Here is a 27603-nt window from a genome sequence, read left to right on the forward strand (position 1 = left end):
TAGGAATTTACCCTGGATTGACTCTGTGTTGAACAGAGCCATCTACTGACAAAATGCACACATTTGTTGTTTTAGGCATTCACTGGAGAAACTGGGTTTTGGCCTTTGGCCCAAACTATCTTGAATTCGATGTCAGTTTTTCATTTCTCCCTGTATCCCCTTAATTATATTGTTGAGATGCTTCCATTTGCCTCACACACCTGAAATACTTTGAATGCCACAATGGGATGCTTAGCTTAACCACCACATCAGATTTAAATAGATCAGAAAATGAGAAGATATGGGAAAATGCAGAGGGATGGATTAGCATACTAACAAAAGTTCCATTTACCAATATTCTGATTTTTTTTAATGATCAAAGAATCAAAATGATGGGGAAAGAAATAAAATAGCATATTACTGGGCTATCTAGAAAGTGTTCAATTATTCACTTCATTCTACTGGGAATGAACTCTAGAGGACAGGTTAACTACCATTGTTTTGGCTTGCATACAAACTTCATTCAAGGGAAATTAGTGTAACCAAACAGGAGGGAGTTGTGTAGCTTAGAAGCCTCTTTTGTGTAAATACACACATGCTTCCATGGATTCAGTCTTGTACTACTGCCAAAAACATTGGTACAGTAGCTTGCTCACCAGAGCACAAAACAAAGGATATTTGCATAACAGCAAAGTTCATCTGTTGAAATTATTACTTGGATCTGTGTTGTGTGTTCTCACTCCCCCACAAAAACAAACACTAAGTGTTGCTAAATAGTGTAAATTGTTGAAGAAATTTAATTTGACCTACAAACTAAAAACTATTTTCTAAAAGCCTTTTTTAGTTTCAATAAGAGACGGGTGAAAGCAACACACTTTATTGATAGAAATATCAAAAGTGTATCGAATTCTGTTGATAATACACTAAAAGGAAATTAACTTGAAGTACGTGATATACAATGTTTATTATATGAATTGGGCAATCTCAATAATTACTCTTCATTCAAAAGAAAAACCAAACCAAACAAAATCCCAAACAAACCTAGAGTTATTAATCATTCCAGAAATAACTTTTTGTTTTAATCCTGAGGGAATTTTGCAAAACTTCAGTAGCAATACCAATCAATATGATGCAACATAAGCATTGTCCCTTCTCAAAGACAAAGCTACAGGGGGCGGAGCAAGATGGCGGAGGAGTAGGAGACCTGGATTTCGTCTGGTCTCAGGAATTCAGCTGAATAGGGATCAAACCATTCTGAACATCTACGAACTCAACAGCAGACCGAAGAAGAGAGTAGCAACAACCCTCTGAACAGAGAAGTGACCACTTTCTGGAAGGTAGGACGTGCGGAGAAGTGAATCCGAGGCGATATTCGGGAGGATAGACGGTGGGGGAGGGGGCCTCCGTCCGCCGCTTCTGGCAAGTGCTAGAGCCGCGGAGCACAAAATCGGACCTTTTAGAAGCCGACTCCGCTGAGGGACGTCGCTCCAGTGGCTAAGTGGGGGGTGGAACCCTCACGGGACAGTGTGGTCTCAGGACCCTCAGAGTCACAGAAACACCGGGGGTGCCTGAGTGCGCCAGAGCTCCCAGGGATCAGAGCAGGGAAGCCGGCTGCAGAGATGGAGCCGAAGCGCGGGCTCTCAGCTCGGGGTGGCCATAAACTGTGATCCGCGGCCCAGTCGGGCCACTGCTCCTCCAGCAGGGACCCAACAAGCGGCAGATCTGGGGAGACTCCCCTGCCTCCCCCGGGAGGAGCGGCGCGGGAGCGCACCGCAGGGATCTGCTGGGTTTGAAGACTCTACACGGGGCCGGGGGCCAGAGATAGAAACGCTCGGGCACAGGCCGGGTGAGCACGGAGTGCGGCCGGAGACCGGGGAGACGGGAGTGATTTACTGCCTTTCTCTGGGGGCGCACTGAGGAGCGGGGCCCCGAGTTCTCAACTCCTCTGAGTGGAGATTGGGAGGCCACCATTTTCACCCTGGTTCTTCAAGGCTGTACCAGAGCTTGCAGGGAATATAAGCTCCCGAGAGCAAACCCGAGCAGCTTGCTTAGCCTGGACCGACAAGGGCGGGGCAATTCCACCTCCGGCAAAGACATTTCGGAACCACGGCAACAGGCCCCTCCCCCAGAAGAACAGCATGAACAGCGAGCCAAGACCAAGTTTACCGATCAAGGAGAACGGGAGAACTCCAGCTGTAGGGGAATACTGCACATAGAATTCATAGCTTTTTTTTTTTTACCATGATTCATTAGTTTTTCAAACTTAATTTTTTTAAACTTTTTTTTAATTTTTCTTTTTCCCTTTTTCAACCAACATCTTATCAGTCCCTTTTAAAAAAAAAACATTTTTTATTTTTCATTTTTAGAGTCATATTTTATCCCTTCATAGTAGTTACCCTTATTTTTGGCATATATATATATATGTTGTTCTCTTTAAAATTTTGAGATACAGTTTCTTCTAACGGATCAAAATATACTCTAAATCACTAGTGTATGGCTTTGTTCTAGTCTCCTGCCTGATCACATTCTCTCCCTTTTTTTTCTTTTTCTTTTTTTTAAATCTTTCTTTTTTCAAACAACTTCTTATCATATCAATTCCTTTAAAACATCTTTTATAATTTTCATCTTTACACTCATCTTCCATCCCTTCATTGTATCAACCCTTATTTTGTACATATATAAGTCTTTCTTCCTTTAAAATTTTAGAAGGCACTTTTTTCTAACAGACCAATATGCCCAGAATCTGTGTTACACTGATCTATGCACTACCCTGATCATATTTGATCATATTCGGTTTTTTTTCGTATTTTCTGTTTTTGTATTTATCTTTTTCTTTTTGTTCTTTTTTTTTCTTTCTTTTCTCTTTTTTCTTTCTTTCCTTTTCTTTTCCCCTGGTTTCAGGTCTTTTCTGATTTGTATAGAGTATATTTGCTGGGGACGTTGTTAACCTGTTAGCATTTTATTCTCTCATTCATCTATTCTCCTCTGGACAAAATGACAAGACGAAAAAAATCACCTCAGCAAAAAGAACAAGAGATAGTACCCTCAGCCAGGGACCTACTCAATACGGACATTAGTATGATGTCGGACCTGGAGTTCAGAATCATGACTTTAAAGATACTAGCAGGGCTTGAAAAAAGTGTGGAAGTTATTAGAGAACCCTTTCTGGAGAAATAAAAACTAAAATCTAACGAGCTAAAGAGTATCCTACTAAAGAGTGAATGGGTCAACCAGGAAATTAAAGAAGAATTAAAAAAATTCATGGAAACAAATGAAAATGAAAACAAAACTGTTCAAAATCTTTGGGCTACAGCAAAGGCAGTCCTGAGAGGAAAGTTATATGGCAATACAAGCCTTTCTCAAGAAACAAGAAAGGTCTCAAATACACAACTTAACCCTACACCTAAAGGAGCTAGAGAAAAAAAACCAAATAAAGCCTAAACCCAGCAGGAGAAGAGAAATCATAAAGATCAGAGCAGAAATCAATGAAATAGAAACCAAAAGAACAGTAGAACAGATCAACAAAACTAGGAGCTGGTTCTTTGAAAGAATTAACAAGATTGATAAACCCCTGGCCAGACTTATCAAAAAGAAAAGAGAAATGACCCAAATCAACAAAACCATGAATGAAAGAGGAGAGATCACAGCCAACACCAAAGAAATACAAACAATTATAAGAACATATTATGAGCAACTCTATGCCAGCAAATTAGATAACCTGGAAGAAATGGATGCATTCCTAGAGATGTATCAACTACCAAAATTGAACCAGAAGAAATAGAAAACCTGAACAGACCTATAACCACTAAGGAAATTGAAGCAGTCATCAAAAATCTCCCAACAAACAAAAGCCCAGGGCCTTTTGTTTGGCTTCCCAGGGGAGTTCTATCAGACATTTAAAGAAGAATTAATACCTATTCTCCTGAAACTGTTCCAAAAAATAGAAATGGAAGGAAAACTTCCAAACTCATTTTATGAGGCCACCATTACCTTGATCCCAAAACCAGACAAAGACCCCGTCAAAAAGGAGAATTACAGACCAATATCCTTGATGAACATGGATGCAAAAATTCTCACCAAAATACTAGCCAATAACATCCAACAGTCCATTAAAAGGATTATTCACCATGACCAAGTGGGATTTATCCCTGGGCTGCAAGGCTGGTTCAACATCCACAAATCAATCAACATGATACAATACATTAACAAAAGAAAGAACAAGAATCATATGATCCTCTCAATAGATGCAGAAAAAGCATTTGACAAAGTACAGCATCCTTTCTTGATCAAAACTCTTCAGAGTATAGGGATGGAGGGTACATACCTCAACATCATAAGCCATCTATGAAAAACCTACAGCGAATATCATTCTCAATGCGGAAAAGCTGAGAGCTTTTCCCCTAAGGTCAGGAACGTGGCAGGGACGTCCACTCTCACCACTGCTATTCAACATAGTATTAGAAGTCCTAGCCACAGCAATCAGACAACAAAAAGAAATCAAAGGCATCCAAATCGGCAAAGAGGAAGTCAAACTCTCACTCTTTGCAGATGATATGATACTGTATGTGGAAAACCCAAAAGACTCCACTCCAAAACTTCTAGAACTCATACAGGAATTCAGTAAAGTAGCAGGATATAAAATCAATGCACAGAAATCAGTAGCATTCCTATACACCAACAAGACAGAAGAGAGACAAATCAAGGAGTCGATCCCATTTACAATTGCACCCAAAACCATAAGATACCTAGGAATAAATTTAACCAAAGAGGCAAAGGATCTGTACTCAGAAAACTATAAAACACTCATGAAAGAAATTGAAGAAGACACAAAGAAATGGAAAAACGGTCCATGTGCATGGATTGGAAGAACAAACATTGTGAAGATGTCAATGCTACCTAGAGCAATCTACACATTCCATGCAATCCCCATCAAAATACCATCCACTTTTTTCAAAGAAATGGAACAAATAATCCTAAAATTTGTATGGAACCAGAAGAGACCCCGAATAGCCAGAGGAATGTTGAAAAAGAAAAGCAAAGCTGGCGGCATCACAATTCCGGACTTCCAGCTCTATTACAAAGCTGTCATCATCAAGACAGTATGGTACTGGCACAAAAACAGACACATAGATCAATGGAACAGAATAGAGAGCCCAGAAATGGACCCTCAACTCTATGGTCAAGTAATCTTTGACAAAGCAGGAAAGAATGTCCAATGGCAAAAAGTCTCTTCAACAAATGGTGTCGGGAATATTGGACAGCCACATGCAGAAGAACGAAACTGGACCATTTCCTTACACCACACACAAAAATAGACTCCAAATGGTTGAAAGACCTAAATGTGAGACAGGAGTCCATCAAAATCCTAAAGGAGAACACAGGTAGCAACTTCTTCGACCTCAGCCGCAGCAACTTCTTCCTAGAAACATCACCAAAGGCAAGGGAAGCCAGGGCAAAAATGAACTATTGGGATTTCATCAAGATAAAAAGCTTTTGCACAGCAAAAGAAACAGTCCACAAAACCAAAAGACAACTGACAGAATGGGAGAAAATATTTGTAAATGACATATCAGATAAAGGGCTAGTATCCAAAATCTATAAAGAACTTATCAAACTCAACACCCAAAGAACAAATGATCCAATCAAGAAATGGGCAGAAGACATGAACAGACATTTTTCCAAAGAAGACATCCAAATGGCCAACAGACACATGAAAAAGTGCTCAACATTGCTCGGCATCAGGGAAATCCAAATCAAAACCTCAATGGGATACCACCTCACACCAGTCAGAATGGCTAAAATTAACAAGTCAGGAAACAACAGATGTTGGTGGGGATGCGGAGAAAGGGGAACCCTCCTACGCTGTTGGTGGGAATGCAAGCTGTTGCAGCCGCTCTGGAAAACAGTATGGAGCTTCCTCAAACAGTTGAAAATAGAGCTTCCATACGATTCAGCAATTGCACTACTGGGTATTTACTACAAAGATACAAATGTAGGGATCTGAAGGGGTACACGCACCCCAATGTTTATAGCAGCAATGTCCACAATAGCGAAACTGTGGAAAGAGCCAAGATGTCCATCGACAGATGAATGGATAAAGAAGAAGTGGTATATATACACAATGGAATATTATGCAGCCATCAAAAGGAAAGAGATCTTGCCATTTGCAACGACGTGGTTGGAACTGGAGGGTGTTATGCTGAGTGAAATAAGTCAATCAGAGAAAGACATGTATCATATGACCTCACTGATATGAGGAATTCTTAATCTCAGGAAACAAACTGAGTGTTGCTGAGTGGTGGGGGGTGGGAGGGATGGGGTGGCTGGGTGATAGACATTGGGGAGGGTATGTGCTATGGTGAGCACTGTGAATTGTGCAAGACTGTTGAATCATAGATCTGTACTTCTGAAACAAATAATGCAACATATATTAAGAAAAAAGAAAAAGAAGAAGATAGCAGGAGGGGAAGAATGAAGGGGAGTACGTCAGAGGGGGAGACGAACCATGAGAGATGATTGACTCTGAAAAACAAACTGAGGGTTCTAGAGGGGGGGAGGGTGGGGGGATGGGTTAGCCTGGTGATGGGTATTAAGGAGGGCACGTTCTGCGTGGAGCACTGGGTGTTATGCACAAACAATGAATCATGGAACACTACATCAAGAACTAATGATGTATTGTGATTAACATAACAATAAAAAATTTAAAAAAAAGAAATTGACTCAACATTTACTATATAGAGTCGTTCTGAGTATTAGGATGAAGGAAATAGTCAATAATATTAACAGCAACAACAACAATAACCAGTTTTGCTAACATTTATTGAGCAGTAACATACCTTCATGAGTGCCTCTTTAAGCCCTGAGGATGCACCAGAGACCAAAACAGAATCCTTACTTTCATGGAGCTTACATTTTAGACAGCACTACATGAATAAATATATGCCCAGAAGTGACAAGGACTTGGGAGAAAAAAACAAATCAGTTTAAGAGGAATAAAGAATACCAGTCAATAGGATGGGGGAGAACAGGAATGGACTGGTATTTCTCCCTAGTTCTTTCTATATTGGGCCATATGTTCAGTTCACTGCTACCCCATCCTGCCCATAGGAAGTCATGTTCTAACCAGGAAAGCAAGGGAAACTCCATATACTTAGGCCAACTAGAAAACAAAGTAACATGGTAATAAGCAAAAAAAAGGTGATATGACTTGGCATACATTTAAGTTTTAAGAAGGGAAAATTGGAGAGCACAGCTGTATATCAAAGTCATATTCTTAATATTGTTTTTGATTATTTGATTATAAAGAAAATAAATAATATATGATGTCGAAGAGGTTATCTGAAAAAGTGAAAACCATGCAGTTTTATTTGGTATTTAATCACTTAAGAAAATTCATTGCATTTTCTAAAGTTGGAAAAAATGTTCTACCAAAACTTGAAAAAGATAGTTCAGTAAAACTATAGACTAATTTCATATATGAATATAGATCCAGAACTTCCCAATAAAATATTAGCAAATTGAATTAAGAAGTATATTAAAAGAATGACATGCCAGGAGAAATTTGCTTTGATTCCAAAAATGTAAGGATGGTTCAACATCGGGACATCTATCAACATACTTCCTAAGTCAACTGATCAAAGGAGAAAGCTCATATAATTTTTTATCAATAGATGCAATAGAAAAAGGACTTACAAGATTCAGCTGCCATTTCCAGCAAAAATTCAATGTAAAATCAGATTAAGATAAAGTCAATTTCTAAGATTGCTGATGATTTAAGACTCAACTCTTCACTTTATAAAAGTGAAAGATTTACAAGGTTGCTTATAAAGGTTTAGAGGTTGCTACACTGAAGTCTTGAGTACAGTTGAGGACTAATAGAAAATAAAACATAAAAATAGCTAAGTTGTGTAACTGTGATGCCACAAAAAAACTTTGATGGTGATGACTCAAGCACAGCCCCACCTTCCACAGCTAAAGCAGAATGAAAGATAACAGGTATGCAGTTCTCAGTCTTCATGTGGCAGAGAAGTCACTCGGCTCAGACTGAAGCCACCCTCTGTGGCTGCCGGATTTTGTCCATGCATTGTGTTACTAGGGTGTGCACTCTTAGTGTTGCTCATTTACAAGTCTGATAATAACCCAGAGTGAAAAGAGTTGAGTCTTAATCACCATTATCACCTATTTATGAAGGTGGATCTGTCTTTGGTCTGCTTAAATCAAACCATAACATATATATATATATAAACATCTTATGGAAGAAAATAAAATAATAATGACGACTACTATTTATTGAGTTCATATTAAGTTCTAAGAATTGCTCTCATTCAATGCTTAATCCAGCCCTATCAGAGAGATGCTATTACTATCCCCATTTCATAGGTAAGAGTACTGGGAATTGAGAGTATAAGTAACCTTCCTAATATTACATATGAAGAGGAGCTGGGATTCACCCCAAAGCAATATGGTGGTTCCAAGAGCCCACGCTGTTCTCAACTTCTTTACACTGAAACAAATGGAGAATATGCTGTCTTCCTAGATGGAAGGACTTAATTCCACAATAAGTCAATCCTTCCAAGGTTGGCATATACACCTAACATCGTTCAAATCAGAATGGCAATAATGTTTTGTTTCAAACCAGATAAAATGATCTCAAGTTATATAAAGAAGGCTAAATGGTAGAACTAGCCTAGAAAATTGTCAAAGAAAAAAATACTGAGGTGACATCTTCTTCAGTATTTCAACTTACTATAAAGCCACTGAATTACAGCACTATGGTGTTGGCATAACAATAGACAAATGATCGTTTGAGCAGACTAGACTTTAGATACAGATACAAGTAAACATGGGAGCTTGACATTGTAGAAGCAATGTTTTATTTCATTAGGAAATAATGGTTTACTTTAAAAATGGTACTGGCCTGACAGTCTATGTGTAAGAAAAAAAAAGATCTTTTTATTATATCATAACTAAATTCCAAGAAATTAAAATTTTCATGTTAAAAAAATAGAAAGCTTAGAAAAATAATTTTATATAATTTAAAGATTAGGGGGATCTTTCTAAAGGAAAAAACAAAACAAAACCAAAAACAGAAACTCAGAAGCCTTACAATAAAAACTAGGGGCACCTGGGTTGCTCACTTGGTTTAGCGTTTGCCTTTGGCTCAAGTCATCATCCTGGGGTTCTGGGACTGAGCCCCATGTCTAGCTCCCTGCTAAGTAGGGAGCCTGCTTCTTCCTCTCCCTCTGCCTTTCCCCACTCTGCTCATGTTCTCTCTCTCAAATAAATAAATCTTTAAAATTAAAAAAAAAGATAAAAGATAGTTATATTTAGCTAGAAAATAAATTGTTTCTTGCAAGGCATAAGACTCCCTCAAAAAAAGAAAAAAAGTTAAATTCCAAGAGATAGATTGGAAAAATTCATCTGTAACACACATTATAGAAAAATAGATTTCCCCATAATATACAAAGACTTCTAATATTTTAAGATAAAAAGGTAATTCAATAGAAAATAATGTATAAATATGGATAATTTAAAGAGGAAGATATGCAAAGGGTCAATAATATTTGGAAATATTTATACCTCACCAAAAAAGCCAAGAGAATGCAAACTAATTAGAGAAATAAAGTAATAATTAAGAAAAATAATTAGAGAAATAATAAAGTAATAAACAAGCAAAAACTAAAACAAGTGGTAATTTTACTAGTTTGTGAGGATGCAGATCATGGACATTCTTTCATTGTCTGCGATAAAGTGAATTACCTCAACCTGTTAGAAAGTAATCCCTCAATAATGGTTAAAATTAAACTTTCCCTTTGATTTAAGAGAGAAACATGTTGGTCAGTCCTTCTCTATAATTTTTCTGTTACTTTTTTCTGACTTTGATTTTGTTTAGAGTTACAAATATGGATATCCATATATATTGCTCTGTGGAAATTCTTTTAAATATTCAAAATAACCATATGCTAAGGAAAAAAATGTACTCTAATCAGCTGTGACTGCAGTTACTTACTGAACTCCATTTCTGTGTGCATGGCATTAAATGGGTATACAGTTTTGGCCCTGCCATCTAGAAGCTTACTAAGAGATGAAATGTATACTCTAAAATTTAAGGAACGTTGCAAGACAATGATAAGAGAGGAACCAGAATAGTATGTAAAAAAAGTGATTTCTTAATGGTCCAGATACATTTTTCTAGGGTTCTTTTACCCCCAAAGCATGAGTGTGTTAACCACTACGGCCTTACAAAATTTAGCAAAAAAAAAGGAATATTAAACATCGTAGTATTCCATTACAAAATATTTATTTTTTTCTGGGGTTCAGGTCCACGTGTTAGTTAAATAGGATCATCTTTTGCTTGCCTTTTTAAAGGCTTATCTCTTATCTCTGAGAATAGAAGTTGCTATTGCTTTACTTTCTGCATTATGCACATGTGAGATTCAAGAACTCAATTTTGCATCCTCAGAAAATGCAAAGAATCTTCACCCACCCTCACCATCCAAAAAAAAAGTAGTGACATATTTAGAGTACATACTAACAATGCAAAGCGGGGAGTTCTGATGTTTCATTTAATTGAGTTATAAACAAGAAAACTGTCAAATCCTGCCGCTGCCCCACGGATGCATGCGGATGTGTGAATTTCCTCCATGTGTGTACTCTGTGTCTTTTAGAACACCCACCGTGGAGATGAATCACTAAGGTGTGTATTATTCTGACAGTCCTAGAAAGTATCACGACAAAAAGCCAAACCCAGGAAACAGCATTTCATTTAGTTCCTGGTGTACGCTAATTGATCCCAAACCCTTCATTACTGTCTAGTGCAAAAGGCTAAGTCGAAAGGAGGCATTTAGAAAGTGACTTAAGTGAAAACAAGGCACGGCAAAATTTTAGGTCTTGTGAACTTCACTTGCTCTGTTCCTGTGTTGTCACACTGATTCTAAATTTATCTTTTATTTCAGGTCACTTGGAAACCCCCCCTCATGCAGAATGGAGACATACTTAGCTATGAGATCCGCATGCCTGATCCTCACCTCACAATAACCAACGTTACTTCCTCCTTGTTAAGTCAAGTAATTACTCATCTGATTCCTTTCACTAACTACTCTGTCACCATTGTGGCTTGCTCAGGAGGTAACGGGTACCTAGGAGGGTGCACAGAGAGTTTACCTACCCATGTTACCACCCACCCCACCCTACCTCAGGGCATTAACCCATTGTTGGTGATTCCACTAAGTGAATCGTATGTTGGGATTTCATGGCAGCCACCATCCAGACCAAACGGACCCGATTTGAGGTAAGAGAAAGTGACTGTGCTTTTGGATTATGCTATGGTCTTATCTCCGAAGGAAGGAAGGAAGGAAAAAGGAAGGAAGGAAAGAAGGAAGGAGACTTTTACTCACGTGTGAATGTAGAACTAGTTCCTAATTGGTACCCCCTACTCATAACTTGAATACGATTTCGTATTGTATATCTCTACTTACATGGAGCCATAAAAGTTCGAGATAGAAATATAATTTTATGAAGCTCTAAAACCCCTTGAAACAACAATCACTGTTCTCTAACAATTCTTGATGTAATCCTCTTGGTTTTCAGAATATATTTTTATTATATGTTAGACAAACTTGATGCATGTTCTAAATGATACATTTACACAAAAATGTCTCAAAATTCCAAAGCTAACACAATAATTCTCTGGCAGGGTATTATTATCTGGAAACTTGTAAAGAATGTGGTCAGGGATATAGATAAGAGGAAAGAAAAGTGTGTGATTCTGACATAGCTTTGTAACAACCTCAACTTGACACTTAGCCAAGAGTAGCAAGCTGATAATATTATCATTATTTATAAAACACTGATGGGTTGATGTCTTAGGAAACCATTAACTTAAGCATTTTGTATTTCCACTTTGTGTGAAACTGGCTATAAAGTTTTGGCAAATCTGAAATAGAAGAAATCTAAAATGTTATCATTCTTACTAATAATAGTAACATGTGAATGTAGCTGATTGTTTCACAATAATTGAATACCTGAAACTTGAGCCAGAAGATAGTGATTATCTGGGGAAAAAAAAAAAAAAAACTCCGTGATTGTAAATTAAGATTTTTTTTACGTTTATGTGCACACACCAGACACTCATACCATGAAACAACATGAATTTTGGTAATAACATTAGTTGAGATAATCCCCATGTTTCTGCTTGTCTTTTGCTTTAGATATGAGCTTCTGAGACGTAAAATCCAGCAACCACTTGCATCAAATCCCCCAGAAGATTTAAATCTGTGGCACAATATTTATTCAGGAACTCAGTGGTTTTATGAAGATAAGGGTCTTAGCAGGTGAGATTACAAAAACTATAAAAACAAATGCTGGCATTTGGTCTTGGGCACGTTGACCAGTTCAGAGCATCTTCTTGTCTTCATTGTGCATGCATGTTATCAGTTGTGCAATAAAACATGTTTGGTGATTATCTGTGGCATTAATCATCGAACTGCAACAGTCAGCATGTTTCATGTTTGCCATCTTAACTACGTTTAAAATAAGCATTTTGAAGTCAAACTTGTACATGTTTGAGTCTTAACCTATTGCCTTTGTCACAGCTCTAGCGAGACATGAAAACTTAATAGAGGAATTTGGAAAAACTGAATATCTACAAAACGGGCTGGGGGAGGGGGAAATGACTGGGCACTCACCAAATGCTTACTCCTTCTGGAAAATAATTGTTACAAGTCATTGATGCAGCCCACAAAAAAATTACTTAGTTAGCATGCCTGGGACTTGAAAGAATTCAGCCTAGGGTTTTTTTTGTGTGTGTGTTTTTTTTAAAGATTTTATTTATTTATTTGAGAGAGAGAGAACAAGAGATAGAAAGCACGAGAGGGAAGAGGGTCAGAGGGAGAAGCAGACTCCCTGCTGAGCAGGAAGCCTGATGTGGGACTCGATCCTGGGAATCCAGGATCATGACCTGAGCCGAAGGCAGTCGCTTAACCAACTGAGCCACCCAGGCGCCCCAGCCTAGGGTTTAAAGGAACCAGGAGAAAGGCAAACAGGCAATGTCCACAAAGAGCACTACGTGGGAGAGCCCGCAGACCTCGGTGGGTTTCACCCTGTCCTGGAGAACCAGGTTTGGGACTTTATGCAAGTCACGTAACTTCTCCAGCCTTAACTTTGGATGTCGATAAAATTAAGAGATTGAATGGGATTAAATGATTTCTCAATCAATGTAATCAAATCGCCAGAAAAAAAACCCCACAAATATTGTTTTATGAATCCTTTTCAGACATGTTTTTCAATAACTTTTCTATCAGCTTCATTATTTTCCTGGACCCACCACTGACTCGCTCTACTCTGAACGCTGTTTACAGCTCTGGCCTTGCCTCTCCCCTCTTCCTCACCTAGGCTTGTCCTGGCCTCATTCACATCACTTTCAGGGCCTGTGATGTGCCACACTTCCTCGCTGAGCTTCTCCCCCTCTCTGCCCTCTCCCTTTGTCTGACTAGATTATCCATCACACATTGACCGGGAAATTTCCTAGCGGGCTTCCCTGCCCACTCTTCCTGGTCTGACTCAGCTGCCCCTTAAAGTGTTCTTACAACACCCTCACATAGCACTCGTGTCGGTAATGTACTGGCCTGGTGACTTGTCTGGACACCCCATTTTGTCATCAGATCCACCCTGAGGCAAGGCTTTGCCCTCATGACTTCTGCACCCTCGGTCCCTAGCATCCTGTCTGCACATCGTGGGCCCTGGAATAGTTGTTAAATGAAAGAATATGTTAACTCAGTGAAGGGTGGGTTATTTCATTTCTCTGTGCCTTAGGAATGTTAATTGTAGTGTTATTCTCTTTGGGGAATGGATAAAATTAAGGAAAATTCCCATCCATCTTGAAGGATTGTGATGGAAAAACCTTACAGTTATAGTAAGGTTCTTGGGGGAGGGGGGAGGCAGCATGTGAATCTGATGAAGCAATAGAGTAAACCACATGAAATTGCCATTTCTGTAAGTCAACCTAAATTATCATGGTCACTCGACTATTCTGCTTTACTTCATCCAACATCATTCTATAATTATCACTTCAGTTGAAGAAATTTATGTATTCAGCAATTTCTTCTTGCTTACTGTCTGCTGAAAGGCACTGGGATAAGACAAAAATGAATTCAGTGTAACCCTTGGCCTCAAAGACCTTACTGTCTAGTGGAGGAAAACAATCCGCACCCATGGCTGTATGTGTACTAATTGCTTTTTTTTTTTTAAGATTTTATTTATTTATTTGAGAGAGAGAGCATTGGGGGGGGGGCTCGATCCCAGGACCCTGGGATCATGACCTGAGCCAAAGGCAGATGTTTAACCAACTGAGCCACCCAGACACCCCCATATTAATTGCTGTCATCCCAGTTCACTACTTAGTCACCAACACTCACTAGGGAAATCATATAGAAAAGTAGCTTTCTATGATCTGTGAACTCTAAGTGCCTTAAATATACCATTTTCCAAAATAAATAGACCTTGACTATTTAACATGACTGAGTCAGATGTTTAGCCATGAGATGTTTGTCTGAAAAAGGGAATAAACCTCAGAGAGTTAATGTTTCTTTGTAGAAGAAAGGAAAAGTTATAAAAGAGAGCCAAAGCCAAACACTTATTATTGAATTTTTAGTTATGCCTCTAAGAATTTTTAATAAGTCCAAATCTGAGATTTAAGAAAAGAGATATAGTTAAATCCCCACAAATCAAGTTGCAATGTAAGGGGACATAAACACGTGGATGAAAACTGCTTCTGGAAGGGAAGTACACATCTGACAAAATATGCTGAGCGGTATTTTGACTAGCCTCATAATGCTAAATGTCAAAAGATTTTTTTTTCCTGCTAGGACTAGCAAAAAAAAAAATTACTTTTTATTCAAATAACTGCTATGACCCATCTAAGCAGTTTGTGGTAAAAAACAACAACAACAAAAAGAAAACAAAAAAACCAATATGCATTTCTTTTTAATATTAAAAATAAATGGTGTGAGTCTTCATATGATGAGAACATTTTTTTCTAGCCCTGTACCCTTTGTAAGTCCAAATAGGGGCCCCTTCAGCCCATGGTGGGTTCTCTCACAACTCCGAGAGAAAACTGGAAATTAGTCCACTGGTGGACACTGTGTGCCGCAACCGTTTTCCTGTTAAGAAGTGATCTTTCTCGGTAGAGGCAGGGCTGGCCACCCCTCCTGGTAAACCAGCAGTCTCTCAGATTGCAGAGGGGAGGACCTGAGCTCTCAGCTCACTTTGTTACACACCTGTCTCGCAGCTCCTTAATGACCCTACCCTTTGGCTTTTGTCTTCTTGACTTATTTGTTTGGTTGCTATTTTGGGGGGTGGGGAGGAGTAATTGAATTCTAATGCCTTTAAGAGGAACAAGTAATTTCCTATTCTCCTCAGACTCCATCAATCCTTCTTTCTTTCTTATCTTACATATACATAAATAAGTGGAACACTGAAGTGTCTCTCCCCATTTTGACCTGATATCACCATAGCTACATCTAGAATCAGTTTTTTAAATGGCATGTCTCTTGATATAAAAAGTAAAATTAACTTAAGATTCACTGGGCACCCCTTTATGAATGTATCTGTGAGTGTAAATATAAATTGAAGTCAATTTCCTTGGTCACGTGATCTATTTTGGTTAGCTATATGTTTATGATAGAAAACACACCAATTTAATCTAAATTGTTATTATATTCTGAAGTTCAAATCATTCTAGTAATTATTTTTCCCGTTATAACTCCATGTACAGAATAGAATATTGAGCTAATTAGATAACTTAGTTTAAACAAAAATAGTTTTGTTCTTATGATTATCTTAGGTAAGGGGTGATTTTGTCTGAGTTACACAGTTAAGTTGCCTCATTATTGAATTTTTACTCTGTGTAGACATGAACTCAGTGTAACTGTAGGTTTATATGATTTGTCAGTTTCTAACTTTTCTTCCTTAATAATTCTGTGCAAAATATCCAAGTTATGGTTGTTGGGGGAACCATAACTTTGGGTTCCCTGACATTTTCATCACTTGGAAAACCTGGTGAACATGCTGTTATCATCTGATGCTGAGGTGAGCCAGGCAAGGTTTAATGGGGGGCAGCGACCTCCTCATTGTAAACATCAGCCCACCCTTATGATTTCCAGTGCTTTGTTTTCTGAGGGATCAGATAAAACTACCAAGAACACAGTGACGGCATGTCCTCCTTTTTGCTCTGAATTTGATGCAGGAGGAACAAGTTATAAGAAATAATAGGGTTTTTTCTATTTTAAGGAAAATGTTCACTTGTAGATAATAGTGACTTAGCTTTGATTAAGTTTATAAAGGGAGGTATGTTCTAACTCCTGTTCCTTTCTATTATTTATAAATTTCTAAATGTACTTCTTTGCAATGACAGTCTGGAAAGAGACTTCCATGTGACTCCTCAAGGATCCATTAATTCTTTTTTTTTTAATTTTATTATGTTATGTTAATCACCATACATTACATCATTAGTTTTTGATGTAGTGTTCCATGATTCATTGTTTGCGTATAACACCCAGTACTCCATTCAGTACGTGTCCTCTTTAATACCCATCACCAGGCTAACCCATCGCCCCACCACCCCCCTTCCCTCTGGAACCCTGTTTGTTTCTCAGAGTCCATAGTCTCTCATGGTTTGTCTCCCCCTCTGATTTCCCCCCCTTCATTTTTCCCTTCCTGGTATCTTCTAATTCTTATCTTTAAATGAAAGTATTCAGGGTGCCTGGGTGGTGCAGTGGGTTAATTGTCCGACTCTTAATTTCAGCTCAGGTCATGATCTCAAGGTCCTGGGATTGAGTCCCACGTCGGGCTCCATGCTCAGCGGGCAGTCTGCCTGAAGATTCTCTCCTTGTGCCCCTCTCCCCCACTCCCTCTAAAATAAGTAAATAAACCTTTTTTTAAGATTTTGTTTATTTATTTGACAGAGAGATATGGAGAGCCAGAGAGCACAAGCAGGGGGAGCGGCAAGCAGAGGGAGAAGCAGGCTCCCCACTGAGCAGGGAGCCCGATGCGGGGCTCGATCCCAGGACCCTGGGATCATAACCTGAGCCAAAAGCAGATGCTTAACCATCTGAGTTACCCAGGTGCCCCATAAATAAATCTTTTAAATAAATAAATGAAAGTATTCAAAATTAAATATTCATCTTATTTTCAAAAAATAGTTGGACTTGAGTGTTTTAAAATTAAATTCTTTAGCTAAATATATCATAAAATCTAAGTTTAAATTTTACTGGCATAGATTCTAATTTTTTTTTAAACCTTCCAAAATGAAATGTTTCAAGCCCTAAAAGAGGATGTAGTTTCTGGGGGATAATATTCAAAAGAATATGCCTTTCATTCCCCTCCTTTGCAATAAGAGCAAATGTACAGAGAGGACACGTCCTTTTTTGCTAATATGGAAAGACTGGGCCAGTTCCATGAGACCTGTTCCTATAGAATAAGTATATTTAAGTTGTAGCTGTTAAGTAAAGAAGTTAACTTTGGACACACAGAGGAAGGAATGCTTTTCTCCCATGACCCCTAATGTGAGGTAGATCCTGTTACTTTCTTCATTAATGTCAAAATATGAATAAAAGTCGGGTCTCAGAATGAAAGCCACCTTCTGTGCACATTGGCATGCCATCTCATAGGAAAGGACTTATTCAAAATGAGCAAATATGTGTCTATTTCACATTTAAATTTAAGTAGTAGAGTCATGGTGTGTTTCTCCATTGAGAGTTTTTTTCTTCACTCTAAATTTACCTCCAAGTGCCATCATATGAAACCTTACCTCATGGAAAATGAGCCTCCACATGTGGAAGAATGAATTTTTGTCATAGGAGATTTTTTTTCCCTAATGTTTTATTCAAAACCAAAAACAAACAAGCAAAAAAAAACAAAAACAAAAAAACGATTTTCATTGCCTTTCTTTCTAATGTGATGACAGAGTAGAACAAAGACAGAAATTACAGCAAAATTATTTTAGGTGTAGCATTCTGGTAGCATAATTATGGATGGCCACAATAATATGACAGCAGTGACTTGCCCTCACAATCTGTAAAGTACCATGTTATGAAAACTTTTAAGGGTGATAAGCATTACTCTTCAATATCAAAAGAAAAACATCTCCAGTAGCATTTTTAGAAACAGTAAATAAGTGGTATAAAGAACAGGCAGATACCATCAATGAAATATTTAAACAACTGCAGATTTAAGCAGTAGAAACAGTGCTGCATTTTTGTTTGCTTATTTATTCATTCCCACAAAGGGTTTGGGGATGTAAGGAACAGTATGCTATTAGAGGTTTCTCAAATCCTCCCATGTGTGATGCCGTACTCCCGCACATGCTGGGCTGTGGCATATATGAAGAAGAGTTAGTGGAAGAAGCAAGTGAATACCCTGCATTTTCAGAAGCATGATTTATATTGGTGACAATATTGACACATGAATTCTGTTAGGACATCAATAAAGGTGACACATTTTTAATTCTGATGAAAATAACCTGAGGCATTCTGTGGCTGCACTGAAGAATTTTATTGGTTACAAAAACACATCAGACCCTTTCAAGATATAAGCCTTCACACGTTTTGCCCTGGAATAATGCTTCCCTCTAGACAAATGTCTTCATTGCACAAAATGCCGCTTGTCATCAATACCTAGCCCAAATGTTACTTCCTCTGTGAAGACTTCCTGACTGGATAAGGTCCAACTAAATGCTCTCTCTGAAGGATGTTGGAAGAAAAAGGAATACATGAACCCATATTTTAGGGGTTCTCATTTAAAAACATATTTCTGTAAATACGTATGTTCTCCAGTAGAACAGATATCATGTTCATTATGTTTAGCACCTGGAATGTTGTTAGTGTTCAACAAATATTCTTGAATGAATGAACAAATGAATGAATGAATGAATGAATGAAATGATGTAGCAACATGAGAGACAGTACCATGTGTAAAAGAAACATCTTTCTAAATTTGAGTAGGGCTTATTTCTCTATTGGACAGGTATATTTTTGTGATGCTAATTTACCAAATCATGTATGACCTGAAAGTTATGAGACTGAATGCTTTAGTAACTATGAAATATCCATTCATTCATTTACGAAATTTGCTACTCTGTAAATAAACAGATTCCTGGGTCATAAAAACTTCAACTTCTAAAAGGCACCCAACTTTCTAATTCACTTGAGTAATAACAACTGAACCTTGAAATGAGCACATTTCCATAAATAAGTTTTTATTATAAATTATCTTTTACAAGGAAAAATACCATAGTCATTTCTATAACACAACAAAGTTTTCCATTTTCTGTGTGTTGGTGAAGGGAGAACTTGAGGGTGGTCTCAGCAAATTAGTAATTTAGAGAATAACTATTGTAATAACCCATTCTTCCTAAATTGACCTCAAACAGTTGGTTTTACTAGCTCTATATAAAGTGTTCATTCACTTTGCAGATTTCAAAAGCTATTTCCTACAGAGTTTGAAATGGTACAGTTTTCAAGATATCCCTAGGGAACACAATTAGTATTTAGAGAAGAAATTGGTTTGATATACATAAGTTTTGCATGAAGATATGATGTCAATCAGTCTAGCATTTTTCTTTTAAAAGTATCCTTTTATTATTAACTAAATGGAATGTCACATTTGATGTCAATAATCAACACCTCAGTCCATCTAAAAACCAGCATATCTTGAGTAGATGGAAAAGAAAAAAAACGCTTTAAGCACATTAATACATATATTCTTTTTTGACATGAAGTGGCAAAATATAAACTGACACATATAGTCATAAGTATATATACTGACTAACATAAAGATTAGACTTTGGATGCAATGAAAATGATGTATTTTAGTATTTCATTTAAGAGAATTCAAGATTTTATAGCCTTAAAATTTTAACTTAACCATTTGAAAGTTAAAGAAAATGCAAAAGACAGATGCATGACATCAAGTTAAATGCCTATTCATTTCTCATTTAAATAAAATAATGAATAGTGGAAAGAATTTAAGATTAGAAATGAGGAGCCTAGAAACTTGCTTAGTCATCTTAACCAGTTGTATAATCTTAGGCAAAGCCACTTAACTTCTCAGGGTCTCAGTTTTCTTATCTGTAAAATGTAGCAGGTATTTTATTATTTGAAGTGGAAAAACTCTACAGCCTTGTCTCGCTCAAAAATTTTAATATTACTTTGGAAACAGGCCCTCCAATTATCTATATGGCCTCAATTTCTTCTGTGTAGATATAAATTGTATATTTCATGACAGGTAAATTATGATGGAATAGCTTAAAGGCCCTACAGAAGTTGTTTAGGATGTTAATTACACTTGCAGAGAAGAACCACACAAATGGTATCACTTTAAAGCCATAAAGATTACTAAATGTGTAATAGCATAGACATGTGGAAGAAAAATTCAACTATTGTAGGAGAGAAGACTAGGGATCCAGACTCTAGCTAAATTTGTTTTAAGCCGTTTTATGAAGTAAAACACAATTAAAATAATTTCACCCAGGGAGAAAGTTATTGAAGCCAGGGTCACTGGTTCAATTACCAAGAGAGCCATTAGCTTTTGTTTCATCCCATTGTCACAGACTTGCTAACTGCTTAACCCCAACTCACCATCTTTCAAATTCATACAAGTGGTTACAGAGGAGATTTGGCAAGACTGTTTGGATATGTAAGCAAAAATCTATCCTCAGCGCTAGAAAAATAATTCAAAGGTCAAGCCCCAGTGATATGACATCATCCAAGTGTTGACAGATCAGATTATCCTTATGATGATTATTACTGTTATCATCACCATCATTATTATGGTGGCAGCATTGCATCGTGGTTAAAAGAGCCAGCTCTAGAATTAGACTGGGTTTGAATCTGCACTGTCCCACTTACCAGATTGACAAGTTGGACAAGTTATTTAACTCTTTGAGCCTGATTTTCCTCATTTTCAAAATAGGTGTTATAATAGCACCTTGTAGGGTAATTGTGAGGAACGAGTGAGTTAATCCATGTGGAAAATCCCTGAAACATATTAACTACTAAGTAAATGCTATTATTATCTTTCAGTTGTCTTGGTCATGTTGACTAGTTGGCACTTGCCGAAAAGCATCTGTAGTGGCTTCCTCCGGCTGCTAGGAACAAACTGGGCGACATAAAACAATAGAAATGTATTATCTCACACCTCTGGAGGCTCAAAGTCCAAAATCAAGGTGTTGTCAGGGTCATGCTTCCTTCAGTCTCTGGAGAAAAGTTGTTTCTTGCCTGTTCCAACTTCTGGTGGCCAGTTGTTGCTTGGCTTGTGGCGGTATAACTTCAATCTCTGCCCCTGTCTTCACATGGCTGTCTTCTCCCTCTGTGTGTCTCTGCATCAAAATTTTCCTCTGTTTGTTTTTATAAAGACATCAGTCCATTGCATTTAGGGCTTTCCTGAACCTAGTATGATCTCAACTTGACTACATCTGCAAAATTCCTATTTCCAAATAAGTTCACGTTCACAGGTACCAGGGATTGGGATTTAAACATATCAGTTGTGGGGGGGGGGGGCACACAATTCAACCCATTACAGCATACAAAGCAGAAAAAAAGAAAGAAAACAAAGCACAAGAAGAAAGGGTAAAGCAAACAAATGTAGAAAATCTGATGCTAGTACTTATTTGGGGGGAAATAGGTAAAAAGCCTCAAATAAATCACTGAGTCCTTACCTATGACTACAACAGAGAAACACCTTACATGTGGCTGAGGCAGAGCCCAGCAAAATATCTTTGGACCATGAGTGAGAAACAAGTTGACTTCAGCAAGCAGTAGAAGCAGACTTCAACATAGGTGGTAGCAAAATGCTGTGAGAATCCTGACGGAATTATTTGGCACAATCCTGCAAATGGCATCCTCCCTTTGTCAAGCCTGTTCAGTTGTGACTTATCGAGACACGGTCCGTGGGCCCTGCACTGGATGCAAGTTAACTTGGATGACATCATAAACCCAAAGAAGGTGATGATGATCTGAGGCCAGCATTTGCGCTGAGTACTGGATGTCCCCGGGGATAGTGATGTGTTGTGCAACATGTTTTAAGCAAATGTCGTGGACTAAGCAATTGTCTATGCAAATTCTGACTGTGTCTATAAATAGCATTTTCCTATCTGGGCATTTTTGAACCAAATAAAGAAAGCATGATAGTCTTCTGCCTGAAAGAGCCAAAAATGATAAAAAAAAAAAAAAAAACACTGATGGCTTTACTCTATCGTTGATTTAATATATGACTTGGAAAGTCCTCATCATATCACATCACCATGTCCAGTTTTCTCCTTCTGCAAAGCAATATTCAGTTTCCACTGTACTGACTCAAGTAAATATGTTCACATGATGGCAAAATGTAGCTTGCTGTAGCACAACTCTCGGCAGGAGAACATTGTACCCTTCGGTCACAGTTACGATTTAATTTAGGGGTTTATCTGTCTTCCAATGAGATTATAGGAAGGAAGGATAAGGTGTAGGAAGAAAATGGTGATGAGGGATTCTGATATGTGAAAATGGATGAGTTTCCCAAAAGAAGAGCATAAAACTGTGTGGATCAAATTCAGATAGAACACTGGCAGGTTGCCAGATTTGTAATTGCATCTTGAATTGAGCTGTAATCCTTCCCACTTCCAAAAACAATAAGAGTGAGAAAACGATAAACCACATTTGTTTTACATAGCGGGTATTTGCTTTAGTATTCCTAATGAAATATTTTCCCTGCCACTTTGGTGAAGGCTCCAGAGCCACAAAAATAGTTATGTGTTTTTTTTGTGTGTAGGGAGGAAAAAGAAGATAATTCTCTTTTGTAGGGAGAAACAGAAAATTGTGCATTTTGAAGGGATTAAAAAGGGAAATCCTGTATTTTGTAAGGAAAAAGAAATGTGTGTGTTTTGTCTTCCATAAAAGAGAAATTGATAATGACTTTTTTAAAAAACGACCTTTCAGGTTTACAACTTACGAGTATAAGGTGTTTGTACACAACAGCGTGGGTTTCTCACCGAGCCAAGGAGCTACCGTGACAACATTAGCTGGCCTTCCAGAGAGGGGAGCCAATCTCACCGTAACTGTTGTTAACCACACGGCCATAGATGTGACATGGGCTAAACCAAGTAAGTAAGCTTCTCATGTCTCTAGTTCCCCTTAGCGTATTATACCAGAATGAATTTTAAATGGATGCATTAAACAAAACAAAACAAAACAAAACAACGAAAAGCTGAGATGCTTGTGTATTCTTCAGAGTCAGACTCTCTCTCCCTACTTGACATCCTTCCTGGGCCTTCTCTCTCTCTTCCATTCCTTTTGGTTGGGGATGTAGTTTCTGTCACAGCAGCCAGTTGTACTACAAATATCCACATATTAATTTGATAGAATGTAATACTGTGCACTTTCCCACAGAAAGTTCTGCCCCCCATCTTGTAACTCAGCACTTATTAGCAAGAACCATTGATTAGGATGCAGTCATGTGAGGAATTTTTCTGAGTGAATCATCTTCAGTGCTGGGTGTAGACAGAATTCCAGCTTGACACAGGAAAATGGAGCCTGGACATCACCACTGGGCTTGCTTCAATGATGCAGGGGGCTCGCCCTGACCCCATTCAGAACATACCTTTATGGGTAGTTAGAAGAGCTCACAGATGGATCTAATCTGCTCCTGCAACTTTAGAAACAAAAAACTGAAATTTCAGATCTCGTTGGTCAGCAGAATAGCGTTTAACAGCAGAACTGTTATTTTATAGTGATCCATTATCACAATTAGAAAACAACACTGGATTTATCATGGAAATATATGTTGTAACCATTCTTAGAAGTACCACTTGAGATCTGGCAAATAGTTGAATTAAAACTAGCTAGAATATTACCAAATATTGAGAAATATCTGATTCAGAAATCCCCAAGTAAAATGTTTGTCTTATGAAAGAAAACTGTACCTGCTAGAGTAATCATCTACAGGTTACACAGAAAGATGAAAAACTACCCTTGGCTGGGGCATAGTAACCCCATGATTTTCATCCAGCCTTTGAGTTTTGTTACAGCCTAAGACGTGCTTCCTTTTCCATTTAGAACATCTGAGTGAATTTGCCTCCATGTTATATTTTATCAATTGCGAATTAAAACCAGGATTAGGTGACATTAACACTAAATTAAAATCTGTACTGGTTCTGTTGATCTATGTTGCCACTAAATAACCCATTTTTACAGAAGACTATCATCCTAGGGTTTGTATAAGGTTGCAGGTTTCTAATAATCTGTGTCACCTCTATTGGGATCTCTTAAGCCATTTAAATGGAAGAATGGAAGTTAATTGATGCTTATGATTACACTCTGAGACACCTCTGGGAAAAATACAAAGTTTTTATCTGGAGATGGATTTTTATGTATAATATATTTTCACTCATTTCTCTTTCCTCTCTACTTTACCCTCACCACCTGATTCATCTTAAAAGCCTGCTCATAAAGGTGGATGTCCTCCCCCTCATCTGACATTTGAATACTGCTGTTAAGATCCAGCCGCTGAATTTTGCCAATATAGGTCCTTTACATTATAATTGCATGCCTGAAGTAAGCGTGCTTATAAAAACTGACAAACTTAATAGATCTGCAGCATCTCGCTGAAGTTTCATTACCTTGGTAATCTGAACCTCTGACCTTCGGGATGTAGGTAATGCAATCTGCTGTTATTTCCATTCATACCTTAGAAATATTTCAGATAACTATTTGTGAGCACAAAGGTTAACTCTCAGAAGAGGGTCAACTCTCCGAAAGCTTGTTTCATTATCATTTTCTTCCTTCGTGCAACCTGCTAGCCTAAGTAAATTAACTAGTTACTCCTCTGTGATAGGGCCACCTATTTTTTGCTATTTTAATTTAGGTTGTTTCCTTGACTTTTGGGATACGTTTGGCACATTGTTGAACATGCTAGAAGGCACAAAACTGTAGGATGAAAGTCAATTGGATACATTTATAAATATTTACTTATTAAAAATTGCCTTTCAAAAAAACATAAAATGTATTTAAAAAAACACATATTCTCTCTTAACTATGATCTCCCCATGGATACACCATTTTGATAGCTGCATATTTCTGGTAAATTTTTAACCACAGATTAACAGGAATGTTATTGAACATTTTAGAAGCACCCATTTTAAATTTTGTATCGCTGTGTGATGTCATGTGAGGTAAAAGCATCCCTGCATTCCTTCGGTTCATTTTTAGGGTTCATACTGTAAACTGGCAGCACATGGACCATGTTTACTTCCTCCATCCCCCCTACACTGTTTTGGCTATGGTATTTTTCTTAAATAATATTTTGCCAACATTTAACAATCAGACGATTTCACATAAAGGTGATGATTTGGGGATTGATTTGAAAAATCAAATGATGGAGTGAAACTACTCCCACATTGCAGAAGGAATATTATCAGTTGGCGCTGAGTAATGGCTTCCCCTAGACAGGTCACACACTTCTATCTTCCTGGTCCCTATACAGATAGGAGGTTCTTATCCCTGTTAAATATAATAAAAGAGAATATTTCAGCCTAAGTGAAATACCATGAAGATAAATTATATTAGTGAAAACAATCACATTTTTATAAAAAGGGATACAAAAATACCTTTGCTTCAGTTATTCATACAATTCTCAGAAAAGCCCTGTAAGATAGAAACTGGCACTTTGTGACTCATTTAACATTACAGCGAGGAAGCAGAACTTCCCAAATTCAAACTAAGGGCTGAGACATTCAATTTTCAGGTGTTCCTCATGCATTTAGCCTTAATGGTTATTAACACTTCGTTGAGTGATTTATTAAGATCCTCCCCATTTTGAATGCTCACTTTAAAATCAACAGCCTCAGGGGACCTGCGTGGCACAGTCAGTTGAGCATCCAACTCTTGGTTTCAGCTCAAGTCTTGATCTCAGGGTCCTGAGATAGAGCCCCGCTACGTTGTGCTCTACGCTCAGCACGAAGTCGGCTTGAGATTCTCTCTCTCCCTCTGCCCCTGCCCACTCTCTCTCTCAAATAAACAAATCTCTCTCTCTCTCTCTCTAAAATAAATAAATAAAATATTTTAAAATAAATAAATAAACAGCCTAATAAGAAAATGCCCATGAGGGAATGCAGTGGAAAGGCAATACCTCTCCTGAGGTTGCCTCACTAACAAGATCATCCAGGGCCAGAACAGAGCAAGAAAACCCTGGAGGTAGTGAGAGAGGAAGGTGCTGAAGAAGGGGAAATGAAAAATCATCCAAACGCTATTCACTTTACCATCCATCAAGACCTCCCCCCAACCTTTAGGTGTTTGCATCTTGTGTCACATCTTCCTCCCTCTCTCTCTCCTTCCTGTTTTTCTCCTGTCTCTCCTCTTTCTCTTTTTCTCTTCCACATCTCTCTCTCTATTTCGCCTCCTTCCTTTCTCCCACAGATATTTATTTATGACTTTGTTTGTCCTGGGCACTGTTACTACAGTGATGAATGACATAATTCCTGCATTATAATATCTTAGTGAACTCTCTGGAATATTCATAAAGTATGAAGGTGTCACTGTTAAGAGAGTAAGTTTAAATCCACACAAAAGGCCTCTACCTCATCTTGATCTCTTAATCAGAAAGCACCAGATTTTGTAACTAGAAGAATTTCTGACTTTGTCTGAATTTATCTTCTTTGGGTGGCAATACATATCAATAATTTCAATGTCAGCCCTTTTAAAAAGCACCCACCATTGTTGGCACACCTTGTTCCTTACTCCTCTTCCCATTACTCCAGTTATCAAAGCAAATAAGCTGTATTTGCCTTTTCCTTGGGCTGTCCTTTGGTTCACTTGTGCATCTGTTGTAGTCTGACCTTCCCTCATGCTCTACTGACATGGTCCTCCTGAAGTCCTTCTTACCTCATGACCCAACCCAGCGTTCTCTTCTCTATGCCATCCCATTCTGTTTCTCTGCATGGTGGGTCCTGTCATGACCCTCCTCATCGAAATGCTCCAACCTGTGTCAAACAACTACTCCTTCTCCTTATTCCCTAAATACAGACTTTTCTCAAAGTTCTTTCCTGAGTATCTTTTTCACACTCCAATTCTCCTGTGGGTGATTCCATCTATTCTCACTGTTTCAAGTTCTCCTAACTAGAAAAATGACAAAATTCTATGAAGCCTTATGAAGGGATGATTTAAAAAATAAACTTTGGAATCAGGGAAACTTGAGTTTGGATCCCAGTTTCAGTATTTTTTAACACTATGACTAAAGCAAGCCACTTAACCTCACTAAATCCTAGTTTCCTAATCCAACATCCGGGGATAATAATAACTGCCTTAAAATGTTGTGATAGGGATGAAATGAGATCATATATGTTTAGAACTTAGTAATCATTTAGTATTGGTATAAAGTATTACTCTGTCTCTAAAATGTTGACAGTGTTTTCAACAGCAGTTATACAAAATACAAAAAAAAAATAATTCGGAAGCCATTTCTATTAAAAATTTGGGCATGGCATTCAGATAAATACATTTCTACCATGAGTTGAAGATAGACAAAGAATAGATGTCACTTTATAATGACCTGACTTGACTAAAAGGTAGAACTACCAACCATTGCATAGTATTATTT

At 37.9% G+C, this 27603-nt stretch overlaps 1 protein-coding gene across 1 annotated transcript in view; it reads left to right on the forward strand.

Moving 5' to 3' along the window:
• USH2A (usherin) overlaps nucleotides 1-27603 on the forward strand; it is a 716035-nt gene that overhangs the window by 461140 nt on the left and 227292 nt on the right. Inside the window, exons 41-43 of the mRNA XM_028104725.2 lie at nucleotides 10935-11269; nucleotides 12189-12311; nucleotides 22950-23113. Of these exons, the coding sequence (XP_027960526.2) occupies nucleotides 10935-11269; nucleotides 12189-12311; nucleotides 22950-23113 (622 nt within the window). The remainder of the gene's footprint in view (nucleotides 1-10934; nucleotides 11270-12188; nucleotides 12312-22949; nucleotides 23114-27603) is intronic.

The sequence above is a fragment of the Eumetopias jubatus genome, unplaced genomic scaffold (genome assembly GCF_037043125.1).
Source record: "Eumetopias jubatus isolate StellerSeaLion01/CBP00866 unplaced genomic scaffold, mEumJub1_p1.0 scaffold_12, whole genome shotgun sequence".
In the NCBI taxonomy this organism is placed as follows: Eukaryota; Metazoa; Chordata; class Mammalia; order Carnivora; family Otariidae; genus Eumetopias; species Eumetopias jubatus.